The sequence below is a fragment of the Megascapheus bottae genome, chromosome 18 (assembly GCF_031878675.1).
Source record: "Megascapheus bottae isolate mThoBot1 chromosome 18, mThoBot2.hap1, whole genome shotgun sequence".
Taxonomy (NCBI): Eukaryota; Metazoa; Chordata; class Mammalia; order Rodentia; family Geomyidae; genus Megascapheus; species Megascapheus bottae.
The window spans coordinates 14,159,694-14,175,868 of NC_143526.1; the positions used below are offsets into that span (position 1 = coordinate 14,159,694).

Below are 16,175 nucleotides of genomic sequence, written 5' to 3' on the forward strand. Positions count from 1 at the left end.
GATCCTCAGATCTCAGCCTCCTGAGTAGCTAGGATTACAGGTGTGAGCCACCACTGCCTGGTTGAGCACTGTGGGTTTTGTTTTCTGGTTGATCTTGGGGCTTGAACTCTGGGCCCGGGTGCTGTCCCTGAGCTCTTCAACTCAAGGCTAGTACTCTACTACTTGAACCACAGAACTACTTCCAGGTTTTTGGTGGTTAAGTGGAGATAGGAGTTTCACAGACTTTTGTGCCCAGGCTGGCTCTGAACCAGGATCCTCAGATCTCAGCCTCCTGAGTGGCTAAGGCGTGAGTCATTGGTGCCCAGCTTGAATGCTGTTTTTTTTTTTTTTTTGCCAGTCCTGAGCCATGAACTCAGGGCCTGAGCACTGTCCTTGGACTTTCTCAAGGCTAGAGCTCTACCACTTGAGCCTCAGGGCCACTTTTGGCTTTTTTTTTCTATGTATGTGGTACCAAGGAATTGAACCCAGGTCCTCGTGCATGGCTAGGCAAGCTTGAGTGCTGTTTTTAACTCAGATTGTATGTGACGCCTGTGTTTCCCTTTAGACCTTTTATTGGGATTTGTTATAAATTTTTCAGAGACAAGTTCCCTTTTTTCCCTTTGTTTAGGGAGCTGCTGCCTGCCTTGCTTTAGGTCAGAGTTGCAGTTTTCACATACCTCCAGTGGATAGTCTAATAAAAACAAAACAAAACAAAAACCTCTGCCTGTTATTTCTCTGGGTTCCGTCTTATTTCTGCCATCTCTGGACCCAAGATCGTGGGTCCAGTAATCCTTCTTTGTAAAAGTTATGAAATACTTTCAGAATACTACCATTACTAAGAACTTTCCCTATCTAGGGCACAGTGCTGCCAGGGATCCATGGACATTTTGTAGTCTGTTTTTTTTTTTTGGCCAGTCCTGGGGGATTGAACTCAGGGCCTGGGCACTGTCCTTGTGCTGTCTCAAGGCTAGCAGTCTACTATTTGAGCCACAGCACCACTTCCAGCTTTTTCTGTGTATGTGGTTCTGAGGAACCGAACCCAGGGCTTCATGCATACTAGGCGACCATTCTACCACTAGGTCACACTCTTGGCCCTCAGTCTGTTCTTTACTGCATTATTTATGCATTCCACAAATACTTAAGCAATACTAAGTGGGCTTCTAGGCTCTGTGTTAGAAATACAGAAAAGACAGAAGTCCATGTTATTTTGAAAGTGTTCATATTTATGTTTTTGTATCATGACACTTATTTACTAAAGATGGGAAGGTTGAAAATATCTTTGCCCTCAAATTTCTGTCATAATCCTGGAAAAGTAGCCCAGGAACGTCAGGAGGTGGGCACCTCCCCCACCTCATTTTTTTTTTTTTTAAAACAAGTAGAGGCCTAAGGAAGCCTTACCAAATCACCATTGAATACTAACTGGTTCTTGAGGAATCCTCTTTTACCTGTTTTTCTTCTGTAGGTTAAAATGAGAATTGTGGCAAAACATCTTGAAGATACATTCAAGTTCATTTGTTTTCAACTAATACAACTTCTAGGTACATCTTCTTGCCACAGCAGCCAGGGCTAGATGCTGGTCTGTCTGTTGTCAGATACCTTCTCCCATCTTCCCTTGCCCTGCTTTGCATCACAAAGAATGACCTCTGTACACATGTCCTGGCCTCCATCACTTTACCATTTTCCAGCCTTCTCTGGCCAGTTGGTACTTGTGGAAGATTAATACTAGGGAGGGGCCCCTTTCCAGCACCTGACTGTTTTATCCCATCTGTCAGGGAGGTCTGCTTCCCTCCCTCTTTAATATGGCATGGATATGGTGAGTTGACCATAGCAAACAATAAGGCAGAAGTGGTGCAACATTATTACTGAGTCTAGGTCATAAAGAGAGGTGCATCCCTCCACTTCTCCTTCTTTCTTTCTACTTGTTCTTCCTTCCTTCCTTCCTTCCTTCCTTCCTTCCTTCCTTCCTTCCTTCCTTCCTTCCTTCCTTCCTTCCTTCCTTCCTCTCTTTCTTTTTGCCAGTCCTGGGCTTGAGTTCAGGGCCTGAGCACTGTCCTTGGATTTTTCTCAAGGCTAGAGCTCTACCACTTGAGCCTCAGCACCACTTCTGGCTTTTTCTAAGTATGTGGTACCAAGGAATTGAACCCGGGTCTTCATGCATGCTAGGCAAGCACTCTACCACCAGGCCAAACTCCCGGCCCTCTACTTGTTCTTAGAACCAAGACACCGTGCTCTAAAGAGGCCCAGTCACACAAAGGGACCATATGTAAGTGTTTTGACTAAATGATACTTGAAGCTGATTCAGCATGAATAGTCAGACAAGTTAGTGAATAGCCTTCTTGATGATTCCAGCCCTATCTTCTGTCTGACTTCAACTGCATCAAAGATATTCATTGAAAAACGCCAAGTCAGGACCAGGACCAGGAGACATAATAATAATAATAATAATAATAATAACAACAACAACAACAATAATGATAAGCTGTTCTTGTTTTACGCTACTGAGTGTGTAGTAGCTTGTTACTGAGCAAGAGATAACCTAAACAGTCAGGAAAAAAACTGTTTCTATGGCACCGTCTTTCAGTCTCCCCAGTCCCTGGAAGGTGGCTGCCCGGGAAGAGAGGATGGGAGGGCCACACTTACAGAACATGGAAGGCTGAAAGGTTTGCTGTACGTGGTGAAGTAGACTGTGTGGATGAAGTCTGAGACTGGGTCCGTCTTCCATTGAGCCAGCAGTGCATCCTTGTGAGTGACGATGCCAGCCTCCCAGAGTGCTTCATCCACCACTTTTTCCACTGTGCGGTTGTTGAGGCAGGTGACGAGTGATTTTAGCGGGGGATGAACAAGATGGATGCAGGAGCCCCTCACACCAATGTGTAAGAGTGTTTCCACAGTGGTGTAAACATCGATTGTATTCCCATACACAATGACAGTCCCTAGAAAAGGAGGCAAGATGCTAAGATACTTTAAAAAAAAACCCAACTTATTAGTCAAATGCTAATAATGTGGAATTACTCCCTGTAACCTTCTCATTTTTCAGCTGCTGGAAGCCAGCGGTGTTACCTAGCAACCTCAACCAAGATGATTTAGTAAAGAATTGGCACAAAACATCCCACAAAATAGTCAAGTACTTCTGATGCAGAAGTAGGACATTCATTTATGTTCTTATGATTTGAAAGTTGAAATTATACTGAATGAAATAGTCTAGAATAAAACCTTTCATCTTGTTTTTGTTCTCTATTTGTTATACTTATTAAGGAAACAAAATTACAAAGTCTGGAACACATACAAGTTCTTAAGAGATGAAGAGACAATGGTTAAAAAATTTTAGACACATGATGCTACTGCTATTTTAATTTTTAAATGCTGACTTGGGTTGATAAGAAAAAAATTCTTCCATTTTTTTGAGACTATATAACATTTTGTTTTTCAATAGGTAATTCTTATCATGATTCAGATTCTGAGTTTTAGACTTTAATGTATCAAGAGTACAAGGTTCTGAGTTCAAGCCCCAGGATACTATCTGTCTTTCTGTCTCTGTCTCTCTCTCTCTGTGTCACACACACACACACACACACACACACACACACACACACACACACACACGTCAAGAGCTAGCCAGAGGGATTGAGGATGTGTTATTTTCATCAGAAAATATGTTGAAAAATATCCCTTATGCAAGAGCATTTTGATAGTAACAATATATTCATTCGTTTACATTTTTCAAAATTATCATAGAATTATGAATGCTATTCTAATAGCTCATAAGTTTTAAGGCTGATCACACTATACTATGAAGGAAGTATACAGCTTGTGCTATTTGTGACATTGAATTAGCCATTTTACCTTTTCACAAAGAAAGCAAATTCTGTAGGTATGCTTTCTGGGTTTCCATAGAACGTTTATCCATTGTGTCTCTCCTTTTATGTATGAAAAGTAATTTTACAAGGCAAAATAAATGACAAGTATATTTATTCAGTTTGGCTAAGCGAATGATGAAATAATTGATTTCAATACCACATTGAAAATAGGTGTGACAACCAGCTATTGATGACTTATACCTGTGATCTTACTACTCAGGAGGCTGAGATCTAAGAATCTCATTTTGAAGCCAACACCAGGGCATAAAAGTCCATGAGAATCTTATCACTAAGTAAGCAAAAAAAAAGCCAGAAGTGCAGCTGTAGCTCAAATGGTAAAATACCAGCTTTGAGCAGAAAAGCTAAGTCCTGAGTTCAAGCCCATAATGGGGGGCAAAAGAGGCTTGTCTTATTTGCTTAGGAAAAACAATCTGAATAACATGCGGATGGCTTCTCTCAGGGCAACTATGTCTAGAAAGTTCTCCTGCACTCCAGATCCTCTGCTCTGGAATGCCAAGAGTTCACTGAGCATAGAGGGGTGGCATCTTTCCTGCTTGCCCTCACTGGAGGCTCAGATTTTATGGCCGTTTGCTCACTATCCAGATGATGTAAGGCAGTATGCCTCTGTGGACAGTATTTTTCTTGGCTGAAAGAACCAGCATTTTGCTTAAATTATTGAGGCTCCCACCTGCTGCAAAACATGAATCTTGGCTGCCTGGCACAACAAAGAATCACCCTGCCAGGAGAGGCAAAGCTTGAACCTAAAACTGGCAAAGGTTTAAGGTCTTCTGCCCTTTCAAAATCTGCATGCCAAAACAGTGTTCCTTTTCAGTTGAGCAAATTGAAGTGCCTAGAGTTTGGTGTTTTTCTACACTGCAAGATGGGCCTTTTCACGGCTGGCTCAAGCAAGGCGGGCAGTACAATGTGTCTGGGTATGAAGGGCTGTGTGATCTAACAAGGGCTCCCTACAAACTGCAAGTAGCTGGATGTAACATACTTTGTAAAACCACAAACTTTTTTTTTCTTTGGTCAGTACTGGCACTGTACTAAGCTTCTTTTGCTCAAGGCTAGCTCTCTACCATTTGAACCACAGCACCACTTCCATCCTTTTCTACTTATGTGGTACTGAGGAATTGAACCCAGGATTTCATGCAGCTAGGTAAGCACTCTAACACTAAGCTACATTCCCAGCCCCAAACCTCAAACTTTTAAGTGAAAGGTTTACTAACAATAATTTAACTTCTAATCAGTTTGGGCTATGGCAGGGGTTAGTTTTCCATGGCTGTGGCAAAATATCTGAGAAAATTCAACATGTAAGGAAGAAAGATTTGTTTCAGAAATTTCAGCCTATGGTCACTTGGTTTGGTAGCTTCTGGGCCTGTGGCAGCACAGGGTATCATGTGGCAGTAAAGGCCAGGTTATCTCAGGGTAGCTAGCAAGCCAGGGGGAGGAGTAACCACAGCCCTGCAAGGACACACCCCCAGTGACCTAACTTCCTTCTACTAGGCCCTTCCTCTTACCGATTCTACTATGCCACCAGCATTATCAGATCTTTGGCATATGAGTCATTGGTTGGGGAGCATTTAAGATCCAAACTATAATAGCTATCTTTAGTTTGAAACAGAATTCTCTAACAAAAAGTCTTTGCTTATTATACCAGTCAATATTCAGCACTGATGTGGGCCGAGTGACATCTGTAGCTAGCTGAGGTTAGCAAGCCTGGCTCCACATAGTGGTCAGGTTAGGGTCTGGACTAATATACTTGCTGTTTGCCTTGGACTGACAACTACCTGAGATATATTCTATTTAAGGCAAATGCAGGAGGATGGAAGGGTAAGCTTAAGTGCTTAGGCTGATTTCAAATCTCTGCTTACTCTACATCTATTAGCATTTGAAGGAGCACAGCCATACCTATGGCCAAGGCAGGAACCCTACACTGCCCATGTGAGAGGAGGGAGTATGTGTGAGTATTTGCCAGAGAATAATTCCAGCCACTGGTCATGTATTAAATATTTATGTAGTTCTATTTAAGTATTTTCATTTAAACATGCTTTATCTGGTCATGTATAGTGCTTGCTACTAATAAAATTTACTAGACCCATTCTAAATAAATCAGAACATGTTACAGGTCATACCTCATCTCTCCACAAATAAAACAGGTCATGAGAGCAGCCTGATTTAATGGCAACTGTTCCCCATTGCTGTTCAATTGCTTGCTATTTATTTATTTGTACATGGATTTAAATTAATAACTTTGCACTTGTTAGACAGGATCTCTACCACCAGCTCTTTCAAGTACTGGTAAATTTGAGACAGGGTCTCACTTTTTGCCTGGTACATGTCTGCATTGTGATCCACCTATTTTACACTTTCTGTTATAGCTGGGATGACAGGGGCATACCACCATACACAGGTTTAAAAATACTTAATTTTAATTTTATTTTTTGTTTATGTGGTACCAAGGAATTGAACCAGGGCCCCATGTGTGCTAGGCACAGCACTAAGCCACATCCCCAGCTAGTGAACAGCTTCTTTTTGTTTCAAGTTGACCTGGAACTGAGATCCTTCTGATCTCAGACTCCCAAATAGTTAGAATTACAAGTGTGAGTCACCAAGGCCCAGCTTGCTTGCCTTTTTAATGTCTTCTCATGGGAGATAATTCTTTCTATTATCTTCCTATATCATTCTCACTTTTTTTTGGCCAGTACTGAGGTTTGAATTCAGGGCTTGGGCTTTCTCAAGCTTTCTCAAGGCTCTTGTTCTACCACTTGAGCCACAACACCACTTCTGGCTTTTTCTGTGTATGTGGTACCAAGGAATAGAACCCAGGCCTTCATGCATGCTAGGCAAGCACTCTACCACTACGCCACACTCCTAGCCCCATAGTTTACTTTCACTTTGCTGCTTCGTAGATAGCTAGTTATTACAAGCCTGCATCACCACAATAAATAGCTGGTTCCCATACATAAAATTTTCATATGCTGACAGCAAAAGTATGAGCATGGCAAAAACTTTTAGCAAAGACTGATCATTCATTTTGAGAAAAATCCATGTAGTTATAAAATATGATTTTTTTATATCTGTTGGTAATTATCTAAACATGGATCATGCTTTCTGAAGCCCCTTCCTCACCTCATCCTGCCAGCAGTGATGACTGGACTGTGGCAGATGGTTCAGCCTAGCCTTTGGCAAGGTTGGAGTAAGGCATGTTTAGGAGGCGTTGGGAGGGGTGGCTTAGTGGGAGGTGTTCTTGGGTCATGGGTATGGGAATGAGTGGCCAAGACAGGCATCCAGCCCTTGTTCTTTCTTCCACAATCATCCTCTTATCTTTCTACTTTCTGCCATGATTAATGCAGCAGATAGCCCTCACCAGATACAGCTTACTATTCTTGGGTTTCCCAGACTCCAGAACTGTGAGTCAAAATAGACCCCTCTTCTTTATATATTATCCTTCTTCAAGTATTTTGTTAAAGCAACAGAAAATGGACTGAGACACCTGCTCCGCACTCATCATGGCCTGTTCATGCTTAAGCTTCCTTGTGAGAAGCCTCGTCCTGAGCTCTGCACAGTGCCTGACCTATTGTGGAGTTGACAGACTGTTTGCAGACCAGGTACATGGGGGAATATTGCAGGGTCACTAGCTTGCTGATCCCGAGACTGTCTTTTTGCTAGCTGGACCATACTTTGGTGTCCTTTGAAGACTTGGCACAAAATGTCCTCGCTGTGGCCAGAGTTTCCCATACACATTCAGCCTGGCATTTGCTATAAAGCTAGCACTCCAGGAAATAGCCAATCACCAGATGGGTTGTAAACTGGAAACATGTTCTCCTTAAGCACAGTAGAGCTGCTGCTCAAAAGAAAAAAAATCCTACATAATCCCAAATGTAACCAAAGCTGTGTGTACTTACATCAAAATTTAAGTATAAAATGACATTTCTCCCATAATAGTGACATTTAAACTTAGGGAAACAAATAAAAATCACAGCTTCAATGTGCTATTTATGAGGAAAGGCTGATATCAAATGGATAGAAAGACCGGTGTGTAAAGGTGCAAATGAAAATTTCTGGGAGATTTTTAGGGTTTGGAGAGGATTGTGGCACTTTCTTTCAGATATCCATTTGATCTCACATCATTTTATATGGTGTTATCAGCTGAGTAACTACTGTGTTACAATGGTTAAGCCATCTTTTGGCTGTATCATAACAGAAAGGAAATTGGGGGAGAAGAGGAGAGGAGAGGAGAGGAAGAGAAAATAGGGAAAGCCCCAGAGAAATAGATAGTCTTCAATTCCCAGGTAAGAATTAAAAGAAAGAATCTGAAAGTGATAAAAGGGGCAATAACTGCTGTTAGTATGGGTGGGAAAACAACTGGGGGAGGTGAATGATGAACAGAAAAGGGGGAGCACCAACAGTGCCTTGGCTGTGTGTCAGCCGAGGTGTGCTATGACGGGACTCTGCTGGCACTTCTGCTCTATGCTAGGAAGTGGGTGGCGAGGCAGCCCCTGGTAACACTGGGATGTGATGGATGTTCTCTTCCAGAAAGCTTTTTAGGAAGCTGTTCAGTTAGAGATGAATTTAAGCAACACATTTCCACCACAGAGGTGCTTTGTAGCTTACAGAGTCCTTGCAAATATTTTGGAGGAGAAAGCACTTTGTCAAGACTTCCTTTTCACAGGTTACCCTAGGCAGTTTTGCCTTCTGTCTTCATGTGTGAGACAGAATGGGGAGCTCAGGATTCCCCCTGGGGTCTGTTCTGTGCTGAAGATCTGCTCACGGTCTTCTTTGCAGCTCTGCTTATTTAACAGATAAGAAACAACTAGCTTTTGTATTTGGTCCAACATGTGACAGAAACAGAGTGGGCTGCTCTGTGTTCCAGTGTTAAACGATAACGGATGATTAAAATTTTGAGTGGATTTGCAATGAAATATAATGAAATACAACCAGAGCAGTTTTCATGGGAAGTATTCATGAAGGTGATCCTGATTGTGTGTGTGTGTGTGTGTGTGTGTGTGTGTGTGTGTGTGTGTGTGTGTACTACTGGGGTTTTGACTCAGGGCCCGGGTACTATCCCTTAGTGTTTTCACAGAAGCCTGACACTATCACTTGAGCCACATCTCTACTTTCAGCTTTTTTGGTGGTTAAGAATCAAGAACTTTTTAAGAATGAAGAACTTTCCTGCCTGAGCTGACTTGAAACCTTAATCCTCAATTACCAGTTTCCTGTGTAGCTGGGACTACAATCTTCTTGATTTTGACACACACTTTGGAGGTAGACATTAGTGCACTAGGAACTTTGGAAATGACCAGCAATATGCAGCCATAATGGTTTATAGACTTTCAGCAGTGGTAATGAATCGACTATCACAGTTCTTCCATTAATGAAAATCAGGGGAGGAGAGGTGTCGATTTCGTCACCCTTTGTTTCTGAAGATGGTAAAAGTATCAGAGGATAGACAACTCACTAGTATTTAAAGATAAAATGACTTGATAAAAATGAAAAACTAACCTGATCTCTCAATTAAGTTTAAGAAATAAAATACAATGTGAATCATGTCTTAGGAAGCAGAGGGGTGGGGGACAGGGAGTTTGGCCTAGTGGTAGAATGCTTGCCTTGGATGCAGGAAGACCAGGGTTCAATTCCTCAGTACCACATACATAGAAAAAAAAGCCAGAAATGGTGCTGTGGCTCAAGTGGAAGAGCTCTAGTCTTGAGAAAGTCCAAGGACAGTGCCTAGGCCCTGAGTTCAAGGCCCAAGACTGGCAAAAAAAAAAAGAAGTAGAGATGAATATCCCGGAGATCTGGTTATGAAATCAGAGTTCTAGAAAATAAGAAATATATGCAAGGATTTATATACTTAGATAACAACATGAACTTTCCTTCAGAGTTCCTATTTGTAAAGCCAGAGAAAGTAAGAATTATATCCTGTCTTATGGTTTGTGTATTTTAACTGGTTTTATGTGCATTTATCAACCCATTGTATTTTTTTCCCATTAATTTTGCTATCTTTTGGACATGAGTTAGTGCTCCTTCTGCGCCAGCCTCCCCTATTCCAGGGTTACAGGCAGGTACCATAAGGCTTGGCTCCTATTCTATTCTATTTGAACGACTTCATTTCTTTGAAAGAGATATACAATGGTTATGTATGTTTCATTCATCCTGTAAAATAGCTTGAACTATTTTGTACAGAAAACTGAGCTCAGAGACGTTAAGAATCCCCTCAAGGTCACACAGAAGTGGTCACAGCATGTGGATCAGTGATCCAGTTTAGACCCAGCACGGACACCCTTGCACGGTGTTTGCTGAGGATACATAACACATCATTAAAACATGAACTCCCACAGATATTTTTCTCTATATAATAAAAAGACCTTAAAAACAATCACAGGATGTTAATCAACTATGAAGTAAACACTTCTAAAAGCATTTTATACCCACAATGGTCATTTTACTTTTTCTAAGTCAAAGTACAAGATTTTTCTGACCTTAGCATGACCTGCTCCATTTTTTTTGCTCTTCCAAATAAAAAAGAGAACAATATTTGAGATAGAACAAAGGCTTTGTGAGTGATTCATGCATTGGAATTTTAATGTTAGACTTCGCCTACAAACATGCTTTTAATAAGGCAGTAAACTGTATTTAGCTAAAGATGAAAATAATTGATCTATTTGGAGCCATTAGGGCAGTTTCATTCTTTTTACTTTATTTTTGCCCTACTTTCCATTTTCATGGAGAGTCCAGAGGTAATAGCAGATGAATTCCAATTAGTTTCAATTAATGCCATAAACTGCTCTAATGTATCAGGTTGCTGGGTTCTATCCGAACCCCCAGCTGAATACTCCTGGTTTTGTTTGCAGTTGATAGCAGCAGTTGACCCATGATGTGAGCTCTTCTCCCCTACCCAGGAGCAGTTCTAGTCATTTACAGTAATTTACATCCATAAACCCATCCAACTGGAAAGCCCAGGAAAGGGTATATCATTTCAGCCTGGGTTAATTTCATCACAGAACAACTGGCTTCTCTACTGGCTGCAGAAGACTGTGGGATCAAATAGAGATTCTGAGGAGGACACGCTCTCTGGGTGGTATCTGTGTATTTATGTATTGTGGGTAGATAATTCAAAGAGTTTACTTCCTCCCAGGAGCATCCATAACAATTGCCACACACCATCCATTATCCTACAAGAATCTTTCTCAGTCAGGGATTGAGCTCTTTATTATGTCCCGTGCTTCAGGACAGTCTAGCCTGGGGCTTCTCAGAGTATGTATCCTGGCATCCCAAACACAGTCAGTGAGACAAAAAGGTTTTTCCTTTCATTTTTTGTGAGAAAGATGCTGTCTTTGACTCTCTCCACCCCTAGCATATACTAATCTGGAAAGGTGGAAACTAGTGCTGAGATTAAAGCATTATGAAGGATGTCCACATCTTCTCTGGGATTCTCAGGGAGATAAAGAGAAAAGAAGGACTGAAATGTCCCAACATAGTGACTGGTCCATGTGTTTTTCAAAAAGCATGCCTTGGCATGACACTGCTCAAATATCACCATCTATAACTGACTCACTAAGAAGTGAAAAGTGTCTGTATCGTCAGGACACTGAGCAAGGCTGACCATTTTTGGTCATCACCTGCACCTGTAACCATCCCATTTCCAACTGGCTGTTGATATTCCTTGTAACCCACTATTAGAGTTCCCTTTCTCTGCTGACAAGGGTCCCCAGGTAGAAAGGCCACCTTCCTCAAGTGTGTTCTGTGTTCAGTGTCACTCTTCCATAGCCACTGGCCATCTCCCTTCACTGAGTGCTCATTTCCTAAAACCGTCTTGGATGGAGACCTGAGGGGCTCCAGAGTCCATGTCCTACCTGGCCCTTTATCTCCCACTGCTGCCCTTCACAGTATAGTTATCTTTCAGAAGCAATGCAAGCTCTCCCAATCTTTCTCTTGTCTGCTTACCCTGCCCTTCTCAGAAATGAGTGTAAATCTTTCTCTGGGAAGCCTCTTCCAACACCATAGCCTCCAGAAATCCCATGGGGGCCACAGAGTCTCCATGTGACCACAGTGACCCCTGATGTACAAGGATTTCCAATTTTTGTTTAAAGATTGGTGGGTCTTCTTTATCATCATGAGGCAGGGCCTGAGACCCTCAATGGATACCTGTAACCACATAGCACTTACTGCACTGAGCATATGTACCTATGACAAACTTTTGCTTTTTCACTATAGTAAGTACTTTGTGCTTTTCTTTGGTAAAAGTAACTTATGAACATTACTGCTCTTGTATTTTGTGGACATTATTAAGTAAAATAAAAGTTAGATGGCTTGGTGGTTCATGTTATATTCCCAACTACTCAGGAGGTTGAGACTGGAAGCTCATTGTTTGAAATGAGCCTAGGCAGGAAAGACGGTGAGACTCTAAAAACCACCTAACAAACCGAAGTGGTGCTGTGGTTCAATGTGGTAGAATGCTAGCTTTAAGTGAAAAAGCTCAGGGAGAGGATCCAGGTCCTGAGTTCAAGCCCATGACTGACACACAAAAACCATTACTCGAACACAAGTTACTACAATACTGCAACAGTTGTTCTGATAAGTGAGAAGGCTATGAGAGACTAACACACAGGTAGCGTAGATATGTGGATATACTGGACCAAGGGATGAGTTATGTTCCCTAGCATTTCATTATGCTACTCCAAACAGAACTTTGGGGAATTTCCACTTTACAGTTCCAGACAATTTAAATATTTCCACTTCATAATTTTAGCCATCCACTTATAACTGAAAACTTGGAAAGTGAAACTTGGGTTAAGGGTAGACTTATAAGATTCAGCTTATATTATTTATGTCAGTAGTTTATATTTATTGAATTCTTCCTCTAACTGACTATCACAAGTGAGATCTTATTTATCTCATTGTTTTTCCAACAACCTATGCAAGGAAGGAAGATGTTCATTAGACTTTAACACAAAGAGGGGCTAGGCAAATCATCCAAAGAAATGATCTAAAATTTAGACCTAGACTATCTATTCCACAGCCTGAACTAGACTACCTTGACAAATACTCATGATGGTAATTTTTACTCTGATGCTCAGAAAATTCTATTTACTACTTGAATTAGGAATATTTTTAAAGAAGGTCGTCCATCTTAGCCAAGGGTTCTCCTGTCTTCATCATGATTGGCTGTCAACTACCAGATTAGGCTGAGTATAGAGTTTGGATAAGACTCATCCTGAGATGAGGGGAGAGAAAGAAAAAGATTCATTGTGGGCTGTCTTCACTTCAGGTCACTAAAACATTTTATTTTAGCATCTATTGCATACCAGGCAGTGGTGCAAGATGAAGTAATACATAGATAAATTAGAGTTCCAACAAAGAAGTGGCTTGAAGCTCCAGTAACGAATAGCATTCTAAATGTTTCAGAAAAAAATACTGTTATAACTATATTACTTTCAAAATACAGCTCTGGGAAGATCACTGGGTCCTCCACAGCATTGGAAGGCATTTGAATTACTAGTGACAAGACTCTTAAATTACATAGCCCAAGTTTCATTTAGGAAGTAGAGGTCACCAAGGTGACTCAGATTGGCACTAACATGTTTTTCTTTCTTTTGTATTTTTTTATTGTAATTAATACAGGGTTACAGTTATATTCACCAGATTGAAGAAGCATTACTTCACACATATACAAAAATGTATTTCTATGTGGATCTCCCCTCCCTGCTAAATACACTGCCACCTGTCAGGAAAGCCCAGAGTACATTTAGGGGGTTCTATTTGGAGATTATCTATCTTGCTGGGTTCTGTTATGTCCTCTGTTTCCTAGAAGCCTCACTGACTGTCTTATGTGGATGGCTTTTCTGCAGTCCACTGAGTGATTATGCTAGGCCTGCTCTACTCTAGGATTTTGATTCTGACAATGGGGGCTAGGTAAAGAAGAGAAGACCAGGAGGCTGGAGGAAAGGACAGGAAAACAATTGTAAGGGTAAGAGATGCATGGGAATAATTAAAGTCATGTTTGAATATGATTTGAATTATGGGAAAGCTACAAAGAGGGTTTCCTCAAGGCAGGAGGTAATATTCTTCCTTCAAACTTTTCTCACATGGGAAGTCATTCAGAAGGGCCGATATACAGAATATAATTAAGCTGGCTAGTTCAGCGTTTTCAGGTACTGTTTTGGGTAGTCTCAGTACCTGAGTGTTAAGAACACTACCTAGGAGATGCCCTAGAGAGTCATTGAGCACCAGATATAGGATGCATGCTCTCCATTTACGATAAAAACAAATTTCTACAGACTTCCTATCCTAGCTGTACAGTGGCCAAAAGTAGGCACTCAGAGTGACTTCAATGTGGTGGCTACTGAGAGAGCTTTCAAAACCTCATAAAAGCATTCACTGACAGACAGGTCCACTGCAAGCCCCCTTCTAAGAAAAAGATACTTGGAGGAGGTTTCTGTTCAGCAATTTCTAAATTCTCTGCCATCAACATTCAACCATAAGCGATTGCACTGCTCACTTTGAAATACTTTTTTTTCCTGGTTAAGAGGTGGTAGTACACACCTGTAATCCCAACACTCAGGAGTTTGAGTTAGGATGTTTTGTTTGACTCAAATAAGAAACAAAATACTTTCTAGTCCTAACTACCAACTCATTCCAAGTTCAAGATCAAAGTCATGAAGGCTCTCAGGATCATGGAAATGGAAAGTTTTGTGTTTTCAAGTTGCAGAAGTTACACTTGAGTGTTGGCTTACTGCAAGAGTAATGACTTGCCACACATACTATGGATAAAAGCAGGAATCTGCAAACATAGCTTGTCACTGGTTTATGTGAACTTCATAACGTCTAAATGACACAGTCATACCTGTGCATTTATGTATTTCCATAGCTGCTCTCTTGCTGCCTGACAGTGAATACCATGAGGTTGTCTGACTGTCTGACTGTTTCTGGAGTTTGAACTCAGGGCCTGAGCATTGTCCTTGAACTTTCTTAAGGTTAGAGCTCTACCACTTGAGCCACAGTATCACTTCCAGCTTTTTCTGTGTATATAGTACCGAGGAATACGACCTGGGTCTTTGTGAATGCTAGGCAAGCACTCTACCACTAGGCCACACTTTATAATAAGTTTTCTGGAACTCTGGATTAGACACTCCCCTGCATAAAAGATACTCCCCTGGAGTCTGCATAGGTCACAGGCAGTTATTAAAGAATGGATAAAATGTGAAATCAGATTGAAATATATGCAATTGTAAAGCTGAAAGTATTACCAAATTCTAATGCAAATATGAACATACTTTATGACAATTTTTCATTTGGGTTGCTAGTGTAGCTCTACACAAAGGTTCCAGACTAAGTTGGTTTTATATTCCTACCTAACCTTTAAATTACTTGCATTTCAGTCTATCTCAAAATACAGAAAAGTTCCAAACGTGCTTTGGAAGTCTTTTTCCTGAATGCAAAATCCCAACAAAGACAGCATGAAAGAGAAAACTCCAGAGCAGTTTCTCTTATAAGTTCAGAGGTTAACAGTCCATGAAGTATTAGTAAATGCTATCCACTTATGAATCAAATGTCACTTGGTACACACTCCTAAGTTTTAAATTAGTAATTTAATAAGTAAAAATTAGTAAGTATATTGGTAACTTAAAAATATTTTCACCAGTCTTAGGGCTTGAACTCAGGGCCTGGACTCTGTCCTGAGCCTTTTTGTGCTCAAGCACCACTTGAGCTGTCACAGTTTCACTTCTGGCTTTTTGATGGTTAACTGAAGAAGATAAGAGTCTCATGGACTTCTGCTTGGGTTTGCTCCAAACTGGTAACCTTAGATCTTGGCTTCCTGAGTAACTACTATTACAGGCAAAAACCACTGGCATTGGGGCCAGAGTTTGGCCTAGTGGTAGAGTGCTTGCCTAGCATACACTAAGATCCAGGTTCAATTCCTCGGTACCACATACATAGAAAAAGCCACAAGTGGTGCTGTGGTTCAAGAGTTAGAGCTCTAGCCTTGAGAAAACCCATTGACAGTACTCAGACCCTGAGTTCAAGTCCTAGTATTAGCAAAAAAACAAACAAACAAAAAAAAACCACTGGCACGTGGCTTCCAGTACTTGGATTTAAGCCCTGAGCTTCATGCTTGCTAAGCAGGTGTATTTCCATTTGAGTTAGGCCTCTAGCTCAAAACTATATTTTTATTATAATAGTTGTACTGATATATTATGTGAATTAATATATTTATTTTATTGTATTATTGTACTGATTATTGTAATAAATGAAATTAACTATATTAGATAAATGAATATATTTAACTTTACAGTGATATTCCACTTTCTGGGCATGTAGAATTTCCTGGCCCCCATT

General features: G+C 40.9%; 1 protein-coding gene across 3 annotated transcripts in view; it reads right to left on the reverse strand.

The window, feature by feature from the left end:
* Cfap61 (cilia and flagella associated protein 61) overlaps window positions 1–16,175 on the reverse strand; it is a 242,416-nt gene that overhangs the window by 52,816 nt on the left and 173,425 nt on the right. For all 3 annotated transcript variants that reach the window (XM_090351924.1, XM_090351925.1, XM_090351926.1), the window contains one exon: window positions 2,620–2,912. In XM_090351924.1, coding sequence (XP_090208050.1) covers window positions 2,620–2,912 — 293 coding nt within the window. The remainder of the gene's footprint in view (window positions 1–2,619; window positions 2,913–16,175) is intronic.